Source organism: Camelus bactrianus, chromosome 3 (genome assembly GCF_048773025.1).
Source record: "Camelus bactrianus isolate YW-2024 breed Bactrian camel chromosome 3, ASM4877302v1, whole genome shotgun sequence".
In the NCBI taxonomy this organism is placed as follows: domain Eukaryota; kingdom Metazoa; phylum Chordata; class Mammalia; order Artiodactyla; family Camelidae; genus Camelus; species Camelus bactrianus.
The window spans coordinates 27,147,371-27,171,572 of NC_133541.1; the positions used below are offsets into that span (position 1 = coordinate 27,147,371).

Below are 24,202 nucleotides of genomic sequence, written 5' to 3' on the forward strand. Positions count from 1 at the left end.
AGGAGGAACCTCACTCTTTTGGATTAACTGAGGGAAGAGCCACCAAAATTGATGAGTCAGAAACTTCAGAGTATTTTAAACAAAGGCAACTTTAGTGCTTGTTATTCATACAGTAACCTAGTCCAAATATTTTTAAAAGTGTGTGGTTTCCTCCCAGTGTAACAACAACAGTGGTTGTTGAGATGGACTATTCAACAAATATGGATTGGGTGCCTTCCTGTGCAGGCACTGTGCTAGGCAGGGAGGCTACATCAAAGAATCAAGTAGATGGTTCTGCTCTCTTGGCACTGAACTTCTAGTAGAGAGAGTCATAATGGTCATAATGATCTTAATCAGCATTTATCAAAGGCCTACTTTGTACAAATCCTTTATGTCAGTTTTCCCTAAGCTTACAATGTAGGTATGGTTATCTTCTTGTCCAGGTGAAAGAGAGGTCAAATAACACTTACAGAGTAGATTGTTTATTATTTAATCTGATTAATTAATAATAATAACAGCTAACATTCGTTGAGTGCTTACTGTGTGCCAAACACTATGCTAAGTGCTTTCTGTACAGAAGTCCCTTTAAACCATGAAAACTCTGAGAGAGCTTTCGTTTTTCCCATTCTACAGATGAGGAAATTAAGGCTTACAGAGGTCATATGGTACTGGAGCTAGAAGTGGAATCCAGGTATTCTAACCCCAGAGCCTGAACCCTTTAATCACTGTATTGCAATTTTTAAAATAGAATCTGCTTCTAAAAATGCCTCAGGTTGGCCTTAAATAGTTTGAAATATTATCTCTTAGATTAAATTCTGAGGTTATAATCAGCTTATTCATTGTGATGCAAAATTGTGATACAACTTCTAACTTGTAAAGATTTGCCTTCTGTCCCCAAACCCCTAGAATCATAGAACTTACACTTTTTTTTTTTACAAGCTAGTCTCTAAAGAATCAAGAAGAAAATATTTCAGTGAAAAAAAGCTTAAGATAGTTTTAGACAGAGATTTACAGTGCTTTGTCTGATGCTCACTCCCGCCCCCTCACCACCTTTCCTCTGAGCTTTTTGGCCTCCTTGCTCACTGTCTGTGATGAGGGTTCCTGTGTCATCACCTTGTATTCAAATAAATATGGTACATAAGAGCGCTCATCCTTGATTTCCTTGTAAGCTGCCCATCTTGGAATTCTCCAGGGGTTGAGAACAGGCGGCTTTCATTAGATGAGGGTTGGAGATGCCCACTGTGAAGGAGGAGTACACCTAAAATAAAATAAAAACTGAAACAGAACAGTATTCTTGAATCAGCAATTGCCACCCCTCGGTTATCGTTCTTTCTGGGCCTGGTCCAGTGGTCCTGGAAGAACAGTGAAACACAGTAAAACAATTCCTAACAGAAGACTACATTTTTAGATTTCGTATTTCAAGACCAAAGACAAGAATTTCTGGGGAATATACTGAGACCCATTAATGTACAGATTTTTAGCAGATGGGAGAATAAAATCCATGTAAATAACAGAGCCTTGGGAACTTGACATTATTTGTATGTTATCCTTTAATACTGGACTGAATACATATTTCATTTATCCAAGAAGTCGTACCAGATGTTATATCAGAAGAAATCTAATTCACAATAGACTTACAGAGTTCCACACACATTTGTGAAACACTCCCTTTCTACCCCAGCACCCCCAAAACCATGAATTTGGTGCATATCTGTGTACTAAAGTGATTACCAAAAGACTGTCTTCATAAATAAAAGGTAAATGCATGTTGACCATTTGCATCAGGAAATTCTCTTCTCTTTCCTCTCTTTTCAAAGTGACTGCTGCCTAAAATACCCAGGTAATTGTAGCAAAGTCTAAATCTTTTACAGTCTAGAAAATGTCTTGTTTATTCTCTTTTAGATGCTTAACTCACTGGTGAACATGTAATAGGTTTGTGGAAATGAATGATTGATTGCTTTCTTGGTGACTGATTATTGATGAGTTGATTCTTAGAAAGGAAAGTTAAGACTTATGTGCCCACAGCCAGCAAGTATGCATGGCCCACCACACTCTATGAAAACATGCTCTGGACTGTTTTTCTTGGAACAGTGAGGAATTTGAACTGATTGATCAGCTCTCTAGCCAGTCCTTCTGGTGACCAGTCTTGCCCATGTTCCCTCAAGGTGGAGAATACTGAGGAATGTGTCATCATTTTTCCACAGTTACCTCCCACCACGGAGTTTTCTTCCAACCAGGTGGCTCATTTCAGCATTGAACTCGAATGCAAGAAAGTTAGAGAAACCTAGCATGGATAACAAGCAAATGAAATGTGGGTGACTCCTAGCTTGTCCATAAGAATCGAGGTATAGTGGGAAGGGTGCTCCCTGGAGTGTGGGTTCAAATCCTGCCACTGCTGTTTACCAGCTGTGCAACAGTGAGCAAGTAACTTAACTTCTCTGGTCTCTTGTAGCTTTCCCTTTAAAATGGTATCAACAATATGCACAATATACAGGTGTCTTGAAATCAGATGAATATGTGCCATTGATCACGGAGAATTTGGTTAGGGAGTTAGTGGATCAGCACAAAAGTTAACTCACAATATACAAAACATATAAACTTGCAAACACATCATTGTAATTAGAAGAGCTATCACAGTACTTGTAGAAATAGTACAATATAGTATTTCTTTGGGTTTCAAAAGGATCTCAATTCTGATGACAGATTGTTGACATAATAAAGATGTCAGGATGTCTTGAATGAGGCTGGTGTAGCTAAGCCCAGATCAAATGAAGAAAAAGAGACCAGTCAAGATCATTATCTTTACTACTTGCTCTGGAATGTGTTTCTCAAATACGTATTTAGATGATCGCATAGTTGTCATAACACACTCCCAGAAGCATCTACATACCCAAGTGGCCTCCTCTTTCCCCCTGCCCCCCGTGCCCTTTTCTATCATATATTTTAGAATGACAAGGTTCAGTGCAAACTGTCCTCTTCTCAAACATTTAGGGCACTTCCTGCCAAAGGTCCCTTTTCTACAAAGTGATTTAGTGCTTTCCCCCTGCGCCCAGACACGCTGACATTTGTGTGTAGTCTCTGGTGTAGAGCTCTGTCTGGAATTTCAGGAGGCTGGGGAGAGGAGATGGTCACAGAGTTTGGGTACGAGAGAGGAAGAATGACATCTTTGTGGGGTTTTGTCTTCCAGCTCTTCCTCCATTTTCCTGGTTCCGTCAGAATCACGGCCATTCTCTTTCAGGCCCAGTGCTGTGACAGGTTGTCCACATCTGTCCTGCTGTTGCCCTGAGGACAGTGTGTGGCCTTACTTCTGCTGGTCCCTTAAGTTTAACAAGCCTGTCTCAGAAAGGGGGAGTGGTTGGAGTTCGAAGGGGCTGGGGGGAGGCTGCTGGAGGAGCGGGAGCAGAAGCAAGCAGCCCATTTAGGGGCAGGACCTACTTGGAGACTTGGTTAATGAAGACAGCCCTGCACACCCCCTTCCTTGGCTGAAATAACAGCAGCCGCTGCTTCGTTCCCTTTCAAAGGAAAAGGTCAATATGCAGAGGCTGGTGACACCTTGCATTTGACTATGAATTCTGCTGGGCTCACTGCTAAAAAAATGCCTCTGTGTTTGTCTTCAGCTATTTCAGAATTAGAAAGTATGAAGAAAATACTTTCATATTGGTTTTCATTTAAAAAAAATTTTTTTAAACATCTATAAACTTTGCTATTGCTGTGGATTCTGGGATGACGTCCTCCACTCCTCCCCCAGTGGTGGGAGGGAGGGAGATTTAAGCCTCCTCCTTTGTCTACCACGTTGGTTTCCAGTGCTCTGCCTTGACCACTTAGCGCTCTCTCTGAATAGCTATAGGTCGGGAGTAGTGGGCAGGAGCCTCAGAGAAGAGTTGGCGTGAGAACGGAACAGCACCACAGGATAGAAGGCGAGAGGGAGAGAAAGCATCTCGGAGGAAGAAAATACCGGTACCCCTAGCAGAGATATCCGGCCTTTTGTGCCCCCACCACTCGCCCGCCGGAGAGTTGCAGGCTTCAGTGGTGACGAGCTCAGGCAATGATGGGAAAGAGAGTGGGCCCTTCTGGGAGATGTGATCTCAAGCACAGGAAAGCCAAGATGTTTTGAGATGTGACTGAGACCTGAGAATGAACCTGGGGGGATGGGAGCACTTGGATTGAGGACACATTAGCCCATTTTTAATGATGGTGCCGTGTTAAATGGGCACCACCCCAAAAAGTGGGTATTCACCCTGGGTTTCAAGAAACCCAGGGCACGAATGAAATAAGCTTAATTTACGCACGGAAACCAAAATTGGCCGCCTCTTTGTGGGAGCTGCAGTTGGTTTTCTCAGGGCAGAAAGCACACTCAATTCAGTTACACAAGATCTGGGTTCAAGTTCCCACTCCATTTTACTTGGTGTTAACTAAGACCTTAGAGAGTTACTTAATTGCATTTCAGTCACCTTATAGGTTGTTAAAAATAAGAACATGTCAGGTACTAAGTGCATATTATGAAAATTTTGAATGATGTGATTCATATACATGTGAAATTATAAATTGAAGATCATGGCTTCAATTTTCATATAAGTTCATTATCATTGTATCATGAATGGGGCAAACCCAGCCAGTTGTCTGGCAGTCATGGACACTATTTTTTTTCAGTGCTTTACCTTACTCTAAGTATAATATTAGTATGAACAGGGTCATTATCTAAATATTGAACAACTATTAAAACCTGATCCCAGTCATTGAACTACAGTATTTACTTTTAATACATTTATAGAATCATGATTTAAATAGTAAAGAAAATAGTTTGAATGCCCGTAATTGGATTATGCTATAATTGAATTTTAGTGTTTCAGTGGGTTTGGGGAAGAGAAAGAAGTGAACAAACAGCTAATGAAAGAGAATGGCCCATATTATTCTAGACGGCCGAATCTTCTAGGAATTTTGTGTCATTTTCAATTTTTTTCCCATTTCAAGGGTCACGGAGATTTATTCCATTTGCCAGAGCAGTTAGGGAACCCTTCAAAGTCATGCCTTCTTACTTACCAAGGATAATACTTGCCTGCGGTAGACTTTGAAGATGTCCTAAACATGAGGGGAGGAATGTTCCACAGGCGATAAGGCGCTGCAGGCCTGTGGGACAAGGGGGAGGCAGGCAGAGTGCAAAAATGAGAAGAACTCCACCAAAATCTTTCCTTTTAAAAATTTTTGGTTAGATGAGATCAAATGAAACAACAGAGAAGCTATCTGAGAACTTTGCAAATTGAAGATACATGAGTAGGTGATTAGACTATAACTTCAATTTTACATAAAAACATCCCCCAAAAGAGTCCCAAATGCATACATAAGATAATAATTCTTGAAAGAATTTAATGGCAGTTAATCTATGTGAGTCACTACAGTGCTTGAACTTGACTCTGCTTAGATTATCCTGCCAGAAATCTTTTTAAGGTATCTCTTCACACACACGCGCGCGCGCGCGCACACACACACACACACACACACACACACACACACCCCTCGCTAATTCATACTCACAGCTTCCTCAGCTAGTAGCAACCTAGGAAAGAATCTCTTTCAAACCATTAGAGAGCCACAGGAAATCAACTCTCGGGGCAGAAAGCATTTGGGTGATGACATGTTGGCTGACACAGCTGATGCCCAGCCATTCTAAAGCTTTCCCTCTCACCTTTTGTGATCCCTTGATTAAATTTTGTGTCAAGTTGTCATAACGTGTATAAAACCCCGTTTCCGGGTGGGAGAGGGTAGGGGAATGTAGAAGGCAATGCTCTTCCTGGCACCCTCCACTGAAGACTTCCCTGAACTGATTTCCTGAAAATCTCCTTCTGTTTGCCTTCACCAGGAATGGCGGCCCTAGATAGTAAGGCATCAGGGAAGATGGGAATGCGAGCTGTAGTCTATTACATGACTACGACCATCATTGCCGTGGTGATTGGCATAATCATTGTCATCATCATCCATCCTGGGAAGGGCACAAAGGAAAACATGCACAGAGAAGGCAAAATTGTACAAGTGACAGCTGCAGACGCCTTCCTGGACTTGATCAGGTACGTCCTTGCAAGCCCATCCTTTTGGATATATTTTGACCACTCAACCCCTTTTCTTGGGGGGAGCTAACCAAACCCTAGAAGAGGTGTCCAACTGAACCAGCCCTGCTGGGCTTGAAGTGAAGGTCACATATTCTTTCTAACAGAAACTGAAGGATCCATTTTCTGGTCTCCTGTGAAAGAGGTGGGAAGAGCAAGGAAATAAAGATTTAAGAGCCCTGCTTTTAGGATACTGGATCTGATCACTCAGTTCTCTCAGCTGTGTAGCTCACCTTGTGATAATACTCTTTTGTGTGTGCAATTTTTTTTTTTATTGAATTATATTGCTGTACAACATTATGTAAGTTACAGGTGCACAGTATAGTGATTCATAATTTTTAAAGATCATGCTCCATTTATAGTTGTTATAAAATGTTGGCTGTATTCCCTGCATCATATTATATCCTTATAGCTTATTTCATGCCTAATAGTTTGTATCTCTTAATCCTTTTCCCCTATATTGCCCCTCCCCACTTCCCTCTTCCCACTGGTAACCACTAGTTTGTTCTCTATATCTGTGAGTCTGCTTGTTTTTTTGTTATATTCACCAGCTTGTATTTTTTAGATTCCACATGTAAGTGATACCATACGGTATTTGTCTTTCTCTGTCAGACTTATTTCACTTAACAAACTGCTCTCCAATAATGATGCCCTTCTTAACCTACTTTTCTCAAGTCTTGCTCGCTAAGGCTAGTTTTTATTCAAGTGTAGCCTGTTCATTGGACTTTTCTAGTTTGGAACCTGTGATCTGAATCATCATCCACTATACATAATAATTGATTTCTGGAAGGGACTTTAGAGATCATCTGATCATATCTGGTCCAAGCTTTTCCTTTTGTACTGTTAAGGAATTAAGGCAAGGTTAAGGGAACCTACAAGGGATGGTGAGACACTAGGGACTAACAGCTATGGGAAGCTGTTTTGTTACCACCTGTAGCTCTGAGGGGCAAAGGACTGGAGCTGTTAGTGGAACCAGGAAGAGCTGTAGCCTTGGGAAAGGGCCTTGAAGACAGGAGCTATGGCTGTAATTGGGAGGGAGGGAGTTGTTGCCCAACGTACCAAAGAAGAGAGAGTTGGAAGAACATATACATCCACTCCTCTCCCACTGCCCTGTGTTCTGTCAGCGCCTCTCACTGGACAAACCCAGCAGGAAGCCAGAAAGCAATGGGTCAGCTTCTCAGGGCAGGAAGCAGGATGGAGAGTGAATCTAGAAGGGCAAATGGAAGACAGCCCAGCCCAGACATCTGCTTCGTTTTCCTCCACCAAGTAGCCCACCTGGTCTGTCTCCCCCAAACCTTGTCCTTTCCTCCCTTATTTACAGCTTACTTGCAGTGATTGGTTTGCCAATGCTAGATTTCTACTCTAAAGAATTCCCCATTGATCATCTCAAACACGCTCCTCCTAGGGACTTGATGTCACATGCCATCTCAAGGAACGGGTCTGTGGCTCACAGATTCAAGAGCGATTTGGGCGACAAAGGGTCTTTTCGGCAGCACCTCTCAATTCTTCCCATGAGTGACTTTGTACCCTCTGTGTGTAAGCACACATGGCCCCACAGTGCCTCTTGAAGGCCCTTTACAGGGAGTTAATCCCAATTACCTGAAGGTAACAAGCCACTCTATTATTTCATACCAAGTTGTCACCTGGTAGCTATGATTTTATTTATTAGTTCATACAGTTCATTAAGGCTTTTCACCTTTATTTGCCCCCCAAGGAACTTTACCCTCAGGTAGTTTTGATTAGGAGTATTTTATTATAGTCTCTTTCTGTGTAATTTCTACTCCTTGTTTGAAGATTTGGGGTCTTCATTCCGGGTTGCTCCATTGGCGCACCATGTGTTTCTGCCCCCTCCTTGCCCCAGTAACAGGTATATGATTAACCTGTCCCCACCCAGTCACGTAGTTTGAGCATTTATCTTGGAATCTCCTAAACTCATATTTTTATCAGGGTTTGTAGACACGGACCTATAGCGCATAGGTGGGAAGGACAAAGGAACAGGATGGCCCAGGCAGTAAGAAGAAAGCACAAGAGCTTATCACCTTAAAATAAGTCTTTGATGGCATACATCTGCTGGACTCCATGCCTCCTTCTCCCACAGGCTTCAGTCTTGGAGCCCTAGTGATCATTTCATCCTCTAATCTCTGCTTTATCAGATGAATCAACTGAGACCTAAGTAGGTACCATGAATTAGTCAAAGTCACATGTAGAGATTCCCCAGCTAGAGTGTTGCCCCTTCTTCCTTCCCCATCATGAACTCAAACACTGCTCTGAGCGAGTGACGAACTCTGCCTCAAGTTAAATTTTGTGAGGCCATCTCTCTAGGGTCACCAAATAGCCTCAGAAGTTCCAGCAATTCAGAGTCCATATCTTATTCTCCAGAGGGCCTTTGGGAGGACTTTGTGGAGAACTACATTCCACAGTCCCACCATAACATTTAATTCAGAACATTTGGTTCCTAAACATAGGGCAAAATACCAAAATGGCCACTGATGAATAATACCTCAGTTAGCCAAAATGCTTATGATAAAAGGCATTTCTGTTCTTACTTGGGTTCTTCTAGGAGCAGCGTTTGATGTCTGAATAAAGAATGTCTGATGAAAGGACAGATGAGTTGAATTTGGGACTTCCTTGACAAATATGAACTACATGGGCCACCATTAAGTATGACCTATGTCCCATTTAATAAAATCCACCAAAATCATTCTCTTTTTCCATTTGCTGCTTAGTTCAATGCAGTCTTTACCTTAGACAAAATCAAAAAGTATTTAAGGAGCTAACTTATTATTTGGGAAAATTTTCAAGTGACTGTTACTTTCTTTGCAGGAATATGTTTCCTCCAAATCTGGTAGAAGCCTGCTTTAAACAGGTAAATACCCGACAGCTAGTAATTCACCTTTGAAATTCTTCTTTGACATACCAGAGTGGGACTCTCTTTTTTATTTTATTTTATTTTATTTTATTTTATTTTATTTTATTTTATTTTATTTTATTTTATTTTATTTTATTTTATTTTATTTTATTTTATTTTCCATTTCTTTGTAACAAGAAACACTTCTTTCTCCAACCAGATGGAAAGCACTAAAATTTTCTGGGGAATTGGGAGGGGAGGGGGGTCTTTCCTTGTCTTGAAGGCTGTTAGTTGCCAGACACTATATGTCTTGCATACAAATGGCTTATTAAGTCTCTGTTAATTGTTAAAAAGGCTGATCAGGAGACTCCCTCCCCCCCTCCCCCATATCCCAAACACAAAAGCTCACCAAGCAAGCAAACTCCAGTATTAAATATATTTATATTTTGTTTTAAAGATTAGGGAGGTTATTCAAGTTTCTGGTTTTGATTTTGAAAATCAATGGGTTGTTTTTTTTTTTTTTTCAAAAGTTTATGAAGGGTCTTATAGATTCTAAAGGAGGAACCATGTCGATCAGAAACGATTGCCACCGTCATGTATTGAAGGTCTGCTATGTGCCAAGCACTGATGTTGTCTTTACTCCTCACACAAATATGACAGGTATCATTATCTTCATTACACTGATGAGGCAACTCACCGGTGATAATTCAGAGGGATTCTGTAACAGGCACAAGCTTTACAAGTAGTAAATGGCAGACTGAGAATTCAGATCCACTGTGTTGACTTCAAATTCTGTCTTTTTTATACGCCTACATTTTATTCTGTCTCATGGAAAGGGGTATCCAGGCTGATGAGACACCTACCAGGGGGCCATAGTGAGGTCTAGTTCCTTTTAGCCCCCAATCCAAGCAACTCTTGGTATTGGTATCTTGAAGATACCAATACATTTTACTATTAAGGGATGAAATTAGTAAAGTTCATTCTAACCTCCCTAGAGTAAAAAAGATTTGTTGCCTAAAATATTAAAAGGGAAACAATTAGACATTCTAAAATTAATAATCGTTCCCAAACATTTCTCCAGATGGTGTCACTTCAGACTTGTTATAATTTCCTAAACTTTCTGCTTGGATTCTGTAAAACAAAACAAAACCATGATCTCATGGGAGACCAAGTATTACACTTTCTTTCCCCCTTTTCAAAATTTGTATTGACCATTTTTAATAGGTGATGCATGTATACCCTGCAAAATTCAAACAGAATTCTTTAAAAAAAAAAAAAAAGCCTGAAGGGGTAAAATCATTCTTTATTCAAAACAACTGTAACCATAAATAATAAACCCTTTTCAATCCAACCAGCCAAGCCTAGCACCATGGGGCTGACTATTCCTGTTAGTCAGCTGGCACTGGACAACATCAAAAATGCTGATTTCTAGCAGCCCTGGGAAGAGTGCTGACTCACGCAGATTTATTGTATTTGGTTTTGGATTGCAGTCACAAGATTTTGAAGAGGAAGCAAATGTGTCTTCCCGATGTATTTGTCTTAGATTGGAATGCAAATGAGATTGCAGTTTCTGTGTAGGCTGCAAACTGTGTCTAAGGGGAAAGAGTTAGAGGCATAGGAGAGGCTAGTCAGGATTGAAAATTCAGCCTAGACAACCCATAAAATGCATAAACTCCCCCAATAGAACAGAGATTTGAGAGTTGACTGGAATAGGAGACAAAGAAGGGTCAGTTTCTTTCTTCGAACTGCCAGCAGTGCCACAGATTGTTTAAGGATGTGTCCACAGTATTGACAGCTGGCCATGTCCTTGTTTGGGAGTCGTGATTTCCCATTGGACAAAAAAGTCTCCCATTTATTCTTTTTTTTTTTTTAACTTTTTTATTGAGTTATAGTCATTTTACAATGTTGTGTCCCATTATTCTTGGTAAAGAAATGGCCCAGCACTTCACGTACAGCTGGGCTTTCTTCCCCTGGATTCTAGATGCAGTCAACATCTGTACATTGTTACTCTCTCTAGGGTTTTATGACTATCAACATGGAGGCCAGGAATTCTACTCTCATTAAAATCATGGCGGGATGGGCTTGTTTCAAATGGCCACAGTAGCACACTCGGTTATCTTCCCTTTGGAGCATTTGTGCAGAAGCTATGGGAAAGAGACCATTTATTGAATAAGAGGAGAAACTCCTATAGACTTGATTAAGCAAGCTCTAATATTAATCAAGCACCTCTTCTTAAGAAATGATACTATCAGGAATACCTAGAAGAATGTTATTCGGGGACTTTAAAACTTAATATTCACTGAAATCTCCAGCTAAGCCTAGTCCCTGAAGGGCTTTGTTACTGAGTACCATTAGCCAACATTAGTATAGTGCTTTAAAATTTACCAGATGTTCTCATATATTCTGTTTAATTTGACCCTTCCAACCACTCTAGGAGGTGGAATCAGCACAGTTATCCCTGTTTCACAGTTGTGGAATATGAGGAAAGGGATGGTAGATGATTTGTCCATGACCCCATGACATGAACCCATGGAGAGGAAAGGGACGGTTTTGGATCTTTGAATTTATAGTTTTTTAAAAGCCTGCTATAGTCATTTTATTAGGGTTTCAGAAAAAAGCAAAAACATGTCTTATGTTTTCTCCAACATCTTCAACCAGATACCTCATTCCTATTATGATTTGTTAATGTATCTGAGTGTGTGTGTGTTTGTCTCTGCTGAGGAATTGATAGAAGTTTGATAGATTAGATAGGTAGATAGATAGATAGACAGACACATTTTCTATTACAGTATCCAAATTGAGAGTAATGTATATCATTATAGAAACTTTGAGCAGAAAAGTACAAAGAAGAAAACAAAAGTCACCTGTAATTCCTGTTGTGCCTTTTCTTTTTAAGTTTAAAACCAACTATGAGAAGAGAAGCTTTAGAGTGCCCATCCATCCCAATGAAACCCTCATGGGTGCCGTGATAAACAATGTGTCAGAGGCCATGGAGACACTGACGAGGATCACAGAGGAGTTAGTCCCAGTTCCAGGGTCTGTGAACGGGGTCAACGCCCTGGGCCTAGTGGTCTTCTCCATGTGCTTCGGATTTGTGATTGGAAACATGAAGGAGCAGGGGCAAGCCCTGAGAGAGTTCTTTGATTCTCTTAACGAAGCCATCATGAGATTGGTAGCAGTGATCATGTGGTATGTATTTCCATTTGCTATGTATGCTATATAGAAGATGCTTATTGCCATCAACGTGTGTTCTGTATGAGGAAGATGCCACCAGGCAGGATGGCCAATTGCAATGATTTCATTCGGGTAAGCACAAGAGAATCAATGAATTTCTGGGTCAGTAGTGACCCTGAATATATCTGCCAGCCTCTCTTAATAAATTTACTTCCTTGTTTTTGAAAAGTGTCAACTCCTTTACTTCAGTACTGATGAGATCCCATTCCTCATTCCTCCATTTTTATCTACCTAATTATTCATTCAGTACATGTTTATTGAGTGTCTACTATATACCAAGTAAATAATGCCAGGCACTATGGATGTAGCAATGAGGAAAACAGACAAAGATGTCATGGATTTTATATTCTTAAACGAACAAAGAAATCAACTATATGCTTTAGTCACCATGCTATGAGGGAAAATGATTAAATAAAACAACAGGTTTTATTTTATGTAATATGGTATCATGATAAAAAGTGACTGAGGAAGAGGCTTAAAATTTGCCTTAGATTGGACAGAAAGGCCTCTAGGGAGGTGGGTAACATTTTTTGCTAATATCTGAATGACCAGGAGAAGCTAGCCAGGCAGAGCACTAGGGGAAGAGCATTCCTAGGAGAGGAAAATGCAAATGTAGAGGCTCCTAGACTATCAGAAAAACTGAGCTCTCCTCTCCGCCATTTCGGCCCTAAGAAAGAAGTGCAAATGGTCCTTCTACGGCAAGCCTGAAGGACTCATGGGAAGTATTACCGAAGGCCAAGCCACAACTTACAACAAAACTTCTTTCAAAGCAAGATCAGAGCAGGAGACAAAGGGAAAGACTAAATCCAAAGAGGAACATTGACCTTGCAAAGTAAACTCTTCCGATCAGGGAGAGAGCCCTGTGATTGGTTTAGGCCTCCTGTGGGGGTTGCTTTCCCTTTATCTTTTATTTTTAATCCAGACTCCCTCTTGGCACCTGAGGCAGGAAGGCATCCATTCCTAAGAAAAGCACTCACCAACATGATTAAAAATATCCTTTGTCTTTATTGCTACCAAAGCCTAGAGGAATCCATTTTTCAGGAGTCTGTACAAGATGGATGTGAACTTGGGGGCACAAAAGCGAACAGAATGTGATCTCCACAGGAGTCCCTGTTGAAATCTTGGGGGCCCTCCTTAGAAATCCTGGCAGGGCTGAAAGTGGACATTTATCTTCATATTATTAAAATGCCTCCACCTCTCACCTCTTTTATGAAAGAAGCCTATTCAAGGCAGCTGAATGAACCTCACATGTAGCTTTTCTCGCCGTCTGTTCGCCTGCACGTTCAACATTGAGTTATTACATTTCTGAAAACAGGTACTCTTATGATTTCCTGGCCTGTGTTTTGAAAGGACTTTTCAAAGAACCACTGTATTTTTCTATTTGAAATAAGTCCTCCACAGTTCCCAGCAGACCCTTCTCCTGAAGGGTGATTGGCTCCTCTGTTTTTGGTAACGTGGGTTTGGTTGTAGTTTTCTGCACACATCAGACTAAAGGGAGTTGACAGCCAGGCAGCAGGGCCTTGATTCAATATGTGCAAGCCATTTCATGTCTCAGTTGTTCGTTCTTGCTGGGTCTACAGGGGGAGGGTCACAGATGGCGGTAGCAGCCTGTGGATAATAATTGCTTAATTAGAACCCCTATCCCCTGATTTTGGTGGTACATCCATGCAGGTTGTTAACTGGAATAGCTCAATTTATTTTCTGATTGCCTTCCACTTATGGCAAATGGTACTAGTTTTTCATTTGCGCTAAAACATTTTCTCTTAGAAGACCTTTACTTAAGTAAAAGAGTTGATTTCAATATGACTTATTAATATTGTAAGTAGTGTGTCATATGGGAAAAAATAATAAATGTGGTTCTTGATTAAGAGAGCTGACTGCAAATCTAAAACACTGAAATGGCATTGTGTGCATCTTGTTCTAGCTGGGGAATCAGGCTCTGATGTGGGAGAGGTTCCTAGAAGTCTGGGTATTGGTTCAGTGGATTCTGACTGTTTAAAGTATTTAGCAGGGGAGTGGGAGGCAGAGGGAGTGGGTGGCATCTGAGGATCACAAAAGTGACCCAGGTATTGTGACACGAGAGTTATTTGGGAAAAAAGAGGTGAGTAACAAAACCTCCATACCTGCCTTTTCTCATGGTTTAGGAGAAAAAACAAAATTGTGACCTAGAGAAATTCTGAGTGAGGAAAGCCTAATGATGCACTGTTTATATTTAAATTTATATTTTAAAAAAGTAAGGAAAGACGTTCACAGTTTCTGCAAGTCCTAATAGTATCCTGGGCAGAAAAGTTCCTTTTCTTATCACTTGGTAATGTCTGTGGAACAGCTTGTTGGAAATCAGACTTCCAACTGTGCATGTGTTACTTCTACATAGGTACGCCCCTCTGGGCATCCTCTTCCTGATTGCAGGGAAAATTGTTGAGATGGAAGACATGGGAGTGATTGGGGGGCAGCTTGCCATGTACACAGTGACAGTCATCGTGGGCTTACTCATTCACGCAGTCATTGTCCTGCCCCTCCTCTACTTCTTGGTAACACGGAAAAACCCCTGGGTGTTCATCGGAGGGTTGCTGCAAGCACTCATCACGGCTCTAGGAACCTCCTCCAGGTACGGAGAGATCCGTGGCTTACTCCCACGAGAAAATGTGTCTCAAACTTTACTTCAAACCAGAATTTTCAGAAGCGGGGTGAGTGTGGTGGGTGGGCATTTTTGGAGGGGTGTTTAAACTTCCAGGTATATGCATTGGCTTTTTGACTCATCAGGTCTAGGTGGGATAAAGGGAATGGGTGGCCAAATACCCTTTTAGAAAAAGGATGAGATGGAAATTAGCTCTCTTCACCTGCCCACTCCCACCTCCCTCCTCCCACTGCCATTTGCGGGGAGGGAGAGATGGCAGAGGAGGGTGAAGGCCGTTGTGTGAGGGAGTGATTACAAGCGATATGTCATGGAGGAACCCAGAAGCAGGAGAGTTGCTGAGTGACCCAGTGAGGGGACCCACTGTTCCCAACCCTGCTCCCTGCCTTACACTAGTGCTGACTTAGTTCCCTTTAACTTAGGATATGGGAGAGGAAGGAACTCTGTCAAAAACACCAAACACACAGGCACGGTCTGAACTGTCAGGATGGTCAGCTGACATGCCTTGTTTCACTGTGCTCAGCTCGGCCACCCTACCCATCACCTTCAAGTGCCTAGAGGAGAACAATGGCGTGGACAAACGTGTCACCAGATTTGTGCTCCCGGTAGGGGCCACCATTAACATGGATGGGACCGCCCTCTATGAGGCTTTGGCTGCCATTTTCATTGCTCAAGTGAACAACTTCGAACTGAACTTTGGACAGATTATTACAATCAGGTACAAGGAAAGTTCTATACAACATTTTCTTAAGAATGACTTTACATGTGAGACGACGATCGGGAATTGGGTGAAGAAACTGGTTGGGAAGGGGAATCACGTAAATAGGAGGTTGGGGTATAGGGGAATCATTTTACTTTTGATATTTATAGATTTTTATTTGTTTTTTTAAAACTGCAGATGTGCACATTTATTAATAATGAATTTCTAATAATATAAACATGTATAAAGTAAAGAGTGAGACTCGCCACATTACTCCCCGTTATTTTGTAGGTACCACTGTTAATGTCTGGTGTGCAAAGATCTTTTCCTATGCATAGATAGACACACACTTTTTTTTGGTAATTAATGGAATCATACCGTACTGCTTGCCAATTGGTTGGTTTACTTATCAGTTTCCCATCTATAAATATATCTATCTCTTTCTTTTTAAAATCTGTAGAATACGTAGTACAGTTATCACTCTTTTTTTAAAATGTTAGATTAAGCTTCAATAAAAGGCATTAAAATTTTTGCTTCTATTATTCATTAGCTCTTATTGAGCGTATTGACACATAAAAATACACTTGAAAAACTGGATTAACATTTTCTCTTGGGTCACTTATTAGGCAGTATAAAACAGATGACACAGAAAAATAGGTTGAGGATTTTATTTTTGTGGACTATTTTTTAAACTATTTTATTTGAGGTGTCTAGTGAAAGGTAGCTGTCTGTCTCATACCTTCCCCTAACCTCTTAGTTTCCTTCTCCAGGGGCAAACATTGTTGTTGCTTGTTAGTTTCTTTTGCTAATTTCTTCTGGAGACAGTCCATGCACGTTCATATGCACATGCGAATATACTCCCCTCTTTCTGCTTCCTGAAAGTTAGTATGCACAACAGACCAATAAGTGTGATGGAGACTTGAAACCTCACAATCTAGATCAAACCCTGCTCTTTAGTGTATGTGCATTTTAATTATTAGTAGTAAGTTGTGCTGGAGATTGAAATAGATTTTTTTCCACAACTTTTTTATTATAAATTGTCTTGTATTGTCTTACATATATTGAAAGTTGAAAGAATATCACAACAGACATCTTTTACCTAGATCCAACAATTGTTAACATTTTTCCTTTTTTGCTTCTCCTTTCTCCCCCACCCCGTCATTCTCTGCCTTCATGACATTTCATTTATACATAGTTCAGCATGCATCACGTAAGAATGAGGATAGTGTTCTACATAACCACAATAGTACGAGTCTTTAAAGTACTTCCAGAATATCCAGTCTGTATTCAGATTTCCCCAGGTGTCCCCAAAACGCCTTTTATAGTTTTTTCCCCCAGACTAACATCAAATCCAGGTTTACAGTTTGTGTTTATTTTTTAAGTCACTTCAGTCCTTTTAAATCTCTATCAGTTCCTTCACATTTTTTTTGGTGTGTGTACGTGTGTTTATTTAGAAATAAGTTATGTCAGACTCTGTATATATGTTCTGTGTTATTGGAAAATGATGATAGTTGCAGGATGCATTGGGATAAAGAAGATGAGGCTGATCATGGCTAGAAGTGACTGGCCTGGAGGTTCTAGGAGCCCTAGGCTCAGCCTAGCTACACTGGGGCTGCGAAATCAGTATCTCAGCTCACTGTAACCCATTCTCGGACATACCTTGGCATACTGGTTGAAAAGCGCTGCATTATGAAAAAGTTTCAGTTGCATGTGACAGAGTTTAAAATAATGACAATAACAGTGATTCAACAAGATGGAACTGTACTTCTCCCTCACGTGGAGCAGCTCTGCCCCACGAAGCCCTCCAGGCTGGTAGGTGTTTCACAGTGTACAGCACCAAAGCGTGAGGTTCCATCACCCCTGGGGTGTTACTCTCATCCGGGTGGTCCAGGACAGCTCATCATCACCTCCAAATTTTAGCCAGTGGGAGAGGAAGCACGACCCCCTGGTAGCCTAGTCTCTTTCACCCGTGTCTCACTGGCCAGGTCTTAGTCTCAGCTCCAAAAGAGACGGGGTAATAGATAACGGTCTTCACTGTGGGCAGCCGTGCACCAGCTGAGAATTCTAGTGCTATGGAAGGGAACGATATGGGGGGCCACGAACTGTCTCTTCCACAGACTTACTGCTTTTTAATGCCACTTTATACCTAGGTAATACTTCACTGTTCAGAAAACACTTTCACGTTCTCACATAAGCCTATCAAGTAGATATTTAACAAACTGAATCCTGGACAGGTTACGTGCCTTACAAACCAAGTTCACTCTGCCTCCATAAAAAATATTGATAGTACCACGGGACTTTGTATTTCATTTTGCTTTTGAATTAATAAATTTGATTTCTTTTTTCTGACCACATTAAGTGTTTAAGTTGAGTATCTTTACAATCCTCTGCTTGGATAGAGGAATTATTAGAAACAAATTGTTATAACAGTATAGTACTTTAGACCTTACAGAACTTTCAAGTACCTGAGAAAATAGTTACATTACTGACCAGGGTTCTTGGCCTCTTTAATAAATACAAACGAATAAAAGGCCAGAGGAGAAATTCAGGCAAGGCTTTATTGGGAGGGAGAGGAAACAAGTAACAGAGTCCCTTGCTTGCTCCCAGAGGAGGGGCGAGCTGGTTCCTTAAATGGGGTGGTGGGGGAGAGTCCAGGGGTCAGGCTGCCCACCCCTTTGGTGGTGCTGTGTGCAGGGATCATGCACAGTCCCCTGCTTTTGCTCCTGACACCTCAGAAGTGGCCCTTGGGTTTTTGGTCCTTTTGTATCTTGTTCATAACTTGCCGCAAATGCGCATGCACACAGTTATTTTCAGTCCTTTACAGTTTCTTTGTATTCTGTTGCTTGGTCCAGTGCATTGCAGCCCAGGGTTCCAGGTCCCAGGTCCCAGGTCCCAGCCTGTCTCAGATAGGCATAAGTTTCTTCATTTAAAAATGGCTATAATGACATAAAAAATTATACAATAATGTCATTTACAGCCACATGGATGGACTTGGAGATTGTCATCTTAAGTGAAGTAAGAGAGAGAAAGAAAAATACTACATGATATCACTTATATGTTGAATCTTAAAAAAAAAAAAGTACATAAATGAACTTATCTACAAAACAGAAACAGACTCACAAACATAGAGGACAAATTTCTGGTTACCAGGGGGTAAGGAGGGTGGGAAGGAATAAATCAGGAGTTCAAAATTTGCACCTCTTGGGGAGTGATAGAAATGTCAGCTACCTTGATTGTGGTGGTGGTTTCATAGGTGTATATATCTGTCAAAATTCATCAAATTATATATCTGAAATAAGTGTAGTTTACTGTGTAGGAATTATACCGCAATAAAGGTGTTAAATAAATAAATAAAAATAAAAATGCTTTAATGATAGGACCAACTTCCTAAGAGTTGTCATGAGGAGCAAATGAGACAGCCATGATTAACATATCAGGTGGTACATAACAGGCATCTGATAATCATTAGTTAATATGATTATTAGCTCAGTGGGGTTTTCACAACCTCATTTACATTTTTCTAAGGCACATCCTCTTATGGCAAGTCAGACATTGCCACTGTGCATGTTTCACAGGGTATGCTCTCTGTCTGGGGAGATTTAAACAAATGTTTTCTATCTGGGGACTTCCTCTAACAGCATCACAGCCACAGCTGCCAGTATCGGGGCAGCTGGGATTCCTCAGGCGGGCCTGGTGACCATGGTCATCGTGCTGACATCTGTGGGCCTGCCCACCGACGACATCACGCTCATCATCGCAGTGGACTGGTTCCTGTGAGTACGCCGGGACTGCGTTCGGCTTGCTGTCCCGCCCCCTACCCCCACCCCCTTGGCATCCCAGGGCACCAGGCAGCCTGGCATTCCTGCCCAAGGGCTCTATGAAGAGGGACAGTTTAGCCTGTAATTAATGTGTCCTCCCTGCCTGATCCTCGTGGTTATCTGGAGACCAAGCCCCCGACGCCGTGCACACCCTCCTAGGTTATCAGCCCACAGGGCACATCTGGCTGCTACACTTCTCACTCCATAAAGCCACGCGGGGATTGGGAAACCCACTGTCTGCCAAGTCAACACAAATCAGCAAGCCATTTCTGAATTGCACAACACATCCCTGTGGCGGCTGGGACGGAACGGTGGGCCTCCCCTGCTGCCCCTGGCTTGCTCTTTATGCTTCCCATTCCGATGGCGTAATACAGCCCAGATGTTCCCATCTCAGCCCAACAGGGAGAGGTGCGGCCGTGCAGACAGTGGGAAGAGTGCTGGCATCATTAGATGGAATTGATTTTTGGCTCTGGGGAAAGTTCCAAGAAAAGTACCCTCAGGCCTTCACCTCTGGGGCCCACCTTGCCAGCTGACATTTCCTCTCTCTTCCACTTACGAGCCACGTCTTCCCAGGATGCCCGAGGTCAAAGCCCAGAAGGACCCGTAGGTGCTGGAGTCGACCTGGACACCACTCACTAGCGCTAATGACCGCGCAGAGCTCAGCGAGCTCGAGGCGAGATGAGTGCGGGGAAGGGAATCCACTGAGAGCGAGAGCCACAGTCACTCGGACATGGGCTTGTGTCCTGCCCCTGTGTGACACCGGGCAGGTTACCCAACCACCCGAGTTTCCTCCTCCGTTAAATGGGACAATAATGCCATTTACCTCCCAGTGGTGCTGCGAGGATTAAGTGCAGTGATGCATGGAAAGCATTCAGCCCACTATCTGGGTGACAGTCGGTGACTGTGAGAACTATTATAGTATAAAGCTGTGGTCTTCAAAGATTTTAGTCTCACAATCCCTTTACATTTATTAAAATTATTATACTTACAAAATGTAATTTATTAAAATTATGACACATAAAAATTATTGAGGACCTCAAAAGCTTTTATCTGTGTGGGTCCTGTCGGTATTTATCATGTCAGAAAAACCTAGACATTTTTTAAATGTTAAGTTCATTTAAAGGTTATAATAACAAATTCATTACATGTTAACATATAATATTTTTATGAAAAAAAAATACCATTTTCCAAGCCAAAAATTTAGGGAAAAGAATGATACCATTCCTTGTACTTTTGCAAATCTCCTATTAATGTCTGGCTTAATACAAGACTAACTGCTTCTGCATTCAATCTGTTGTGGTATCTTTTGTGTTGTGTTGTATTCAAAATTCCACTAGACCAACGTTCATGAGAAAATGAGGGTGAAATGAGCAAATACCATCTTAGCATTATTATGAAAATTGTCTTCACCTTAGGGGCCCCCAGAGGTCTCTAGACCATGCTTTGAGAACTTCTGGTACAAGGAAGATGAGTTGTTCCAGAGAAATTTTAAATAAAAGGAGAAAGGGAAAAGTCATTCCTACCATTGGCACACTAACTAGTGACTGAAAATTAATAATCTAGATGACCTTATTACTCTTAGTAACTACGATTATAAATCATGTGTCTATTACGTAATGATGCAATTGGTGGCTACACCAAGCAGAATTTTAAGAGACGCCTCCAGTGACTTAGCCAGGTGGTTCAAAATATGAGCTGAAACATGGAGGCACCTAGAGATTATCACACTAAGTGAAATAAATAAGACAAAGAAAACCAAATATCATATGATACTGCTTTCACGTGGAATCTAAAAGAAATGATACAAACAAAATTATTTACAAAACAGAAACAGACTCATAGACATAGAAAACAAACTTACAGTTACCAAAGGGGAAAAGAGGTGAGGGAGGGATAAATTAGTAGTTTGGGATTAGCAGATACAAACTAGTATACATATAAAGTAGATAAACAAGGACCTACTGTATAGCACAGGGAACTATATTCAATATCCTGTAATCAACCATAATGGAAAAGAATATGAAAAAGAACATATGTATTATGTATAATTGAATCACTTTGCTATACACCAGAAACTACCATAACATTGATTCACTATACTTCAATTTTTAAAAAATATTCATTTGTGAAAAAAAAAATCTGAGCTGAAATCACATGATGTTCACAGGAGCCTCATTTTTCCTTGCTCCTCACCCTTCCCCAGGGACCGCCTTCGCACCACCACCAACGTGCTGGGAGACTCTCTGGGAGCCGGCATTGTTGAACACTTGTCACGACATGAACTGAAGAACCGGGATGTTGAAATGGGTAACTCAGTGATCGAAGAGAATGAAATGAAGAAACCCTATCAGCTGATTGCCCAGGAAAGCGAAATTGAGAAACCCATCGACAGTGAAACCAAGATGTAGACTAACATAAAGAAATGCTTCCTTGCACACCAGGTGTTTGAAAAACCATTATCAAATGTTTCCATCTCATGACATCTCATTCTCTCCAGTAAGCCCTTTACCTCCCTTTTCCTCCCACTCTGATAGAATTGGGAAGTATTTGTCCAAAATCAAGGGAGGATTTTGCAGTGGCCAAAATGTATCGTTTTCATCCCACATCTGAAATGTTTAACTCATTTCATGTTAGTTTTATCTGATAAGGTACTGAGATCAAAAATAGTCCTGATCAAATCTTACATGCTTTTATAGCACACAATCCAGTAAATGTGATAGTTAAAAATTACTGAGTCAAAACAAATGGGAGGCTAAAAACAAAGGTGGTTTTAAATCAACTTTCAGAATTGAAAAATCCTTGAGAATACAATTCAGTTTTAGTATCAAAACAAAACAACTTGATAGATAACGGGTTATCAGTTGGACATTAGAAGGGTTTTTTTCCCCCTTTCTCATGTTTTGTGTCCTTATTTTATTAGTAGCCTGACAATATGAATACACACCTAGCACAGCTGTGAGGAGGCACATAAAGTGAAATTTCTACGTGGCCATGGGAAAGTTACGCCTGTCTCTTGGCCTCAGTGTTCTCATCTGTAAAATGAGCACATTCCTTAGACAACTTTATGGTCTCTTCTAGCCCAAACATCCTGTGGCGCCCTAAAAGAACCTGCCCGGTTTCCCCTCAGAACATTCTGTAGCAAGTATCATTCCATGGAGCGCAGGGCTTTCAGAGTAGACATTTATTGGGAATGAATATTTCTAAGTAGGGGCAGGATGGCTGTGTGGTTGGCCAGGTCCTGTGTCCAAGATGTCAGTTATGCAAGTCACCAGGCTGGAGGCCATTCCAGGAGAGGAATTGTTCCTGAAATCTGCTAAGTTCTTCCCAACAGGGGAAGTATTTCCTTTCCTACTCTTCCCAAACTGAAGGGACTACTCGGGGAAGGATGTCTCCCACCACTCCTCAACTGACGATAGTCTCTTAGAAAATAAAACGTAAGACTAGCAACTAGCAAGGGTGCGCGTGGTCTTACTATGGAACATTAAAGAGCCAGCCAGGAAAGAATGGAGCACGGTTGATGTTACAAAGAGAGGATTTTAAAACAAGACAATAAGTCATCTTCAAGGAAGAGTATTTTAAAAGGAGAGGGTTTTTTTTTTTTTTCCTCTTTTAACCTGAAACACTTTTCCTCTTTAGTTCAAAATCATTCCCCAAACTAAGGAAGTCTGCACACAAAATATAAGGCCACTTGTTATATATTTTAGAGAAGTCAAATGAATGAGCTCTCTCTCTACTAGAGGTCTATGAGCTGGGTGGGTGGTCTCGTATTTGAAAAGGTTTTTGACTATAATCAAAAGTTCTCTGAATGAGAGAAACAAGATATTTCTTTGTGTTGGAACTCCACTCACCAAATCATTCAAAACCTTCTGCTGGAGTGGGGTCTGCTTTGGTTTGGTTTGTGTCCCTGAGAGAAATGGTAGAAGATGAATCAGTATGAAGCCATGCCAATGTCGTTCCAAGGAAAAACAGAAAAGGAACAGAACAGCAGGGGCATTAGTTTCAGGCAAGGCAGCTACCAGGTTTAGAGGAGTTACATTTTTTTTTACCCCCTAAGGAATATCCAGTCAAAGATGTGGAATATAAGACAATACCAGCTGTGTTTGAGTTTCTGACTGAACATGGTGAAGAATGGACCTAATTATGCTAACAGACTGAAAATCTAGACATACATCCTCCAATATACAATTAGAGATATTTTTATATAGATCTTGAGCATTATGTGTGTACAAAAGTTAACATTAGGCCGTGATGGAGTAACCATTTAATGTCAAGGCTCTACTTGGGAAATACACTACAAAAGTTAATGTATATGGCTGTCATCTTATGACACCAGTAGAGCAAAAATTAATCATGTCAAATTAATTCTGTTACACAGTGTGATCTTTTTTTTTTTTTATACTAACTGTTTCTTATGGAGAGCAGGTCCTCTGGGCAGATCCTCTCACCAGCTCATCACAGGCTCTGCATCTTACATGCACCCAGGGTGGACTGAGAAGCATTACTTTGTAGATGTATTTTCAATAAAGAAAAAAAATTAGTTTTACATTATACCGTTGCATGTTGTTCTTCTTCTCCCTGAAGGGAAATACATTTTTCATTTGTGGAAGTATCACAATGAGTTCAGGGCAATGCTAGGTAAAATCCTGGAACGACCAGCTGGGGAAGCCAGCCACAAGAAAATAAGTAAGGACACACTCTGTCTGCCCAACTCCTAGAACTGGAGCTGGAAACAAAAGGAGGTAAGGGAAGTGCTTTGCTGTAACAGTCTGCACTGACTTGTTCACCTCCAATTCAAATTTCTCAGACAAATTGAATCATTTCCATGTTGGGATTAATTAGAAAAGTGTAATGCCACCATTGGTTCTTCCAACAAACTAATTTCCTGTC

At 41.1% G+C, this 24,202-nt stretch overlaps 1 protein-coding gene across 3 annotated transcripts in view; it reads left to right on the top strand.

The window, feature by feature from the left end:
- SLC1A3 (solute carrier family 1 member 3) overlaps positions 1-23,863 on the top strand; it is a 75,142-nt gene extending 51,279 nt beyond the window's left edge. For 2 of the 3 annotated variants that reach the window (XM_010956976.3, XM_045518068.2), the window contains 7 exons: positions 5,837-6,041; positions 8,904-8,946; positions 11,825-12,117; positions 14,537-14,770; positions 15,321-15,515; positions 19,136-19,270; positions 21,519-23,863. In XM_010956976.3, coding sequence (XP_010955278.1) covers positions 5,837-6,041; positions 8,904-8,946; positions 11,825-12,117; positions 14,537-14,770; positions 15,321-15,515; positions 19,136-19,270; positions 21,519-21,723 — 1,310 coding nt within the window. In that variant the 3' untranslated portion in view covers positions 21,724-23,863. Of the gene's footprint in view, positions 1-5,836; positions 6,042-8,903; positions 8,947-9,458; positions 9,589-11,824; positions 12,118-14,536; positions 14,771-15,320; positions 15,516-19,135; positions 19,271-21,518 lie in introns of those variants that run through there. The other variant, XM_074357157.1, reaches the window with a different exon arrangement.
- The last annotated feature ends 339 nt before the right edge of the window (positions 23,864-24,202 follow it).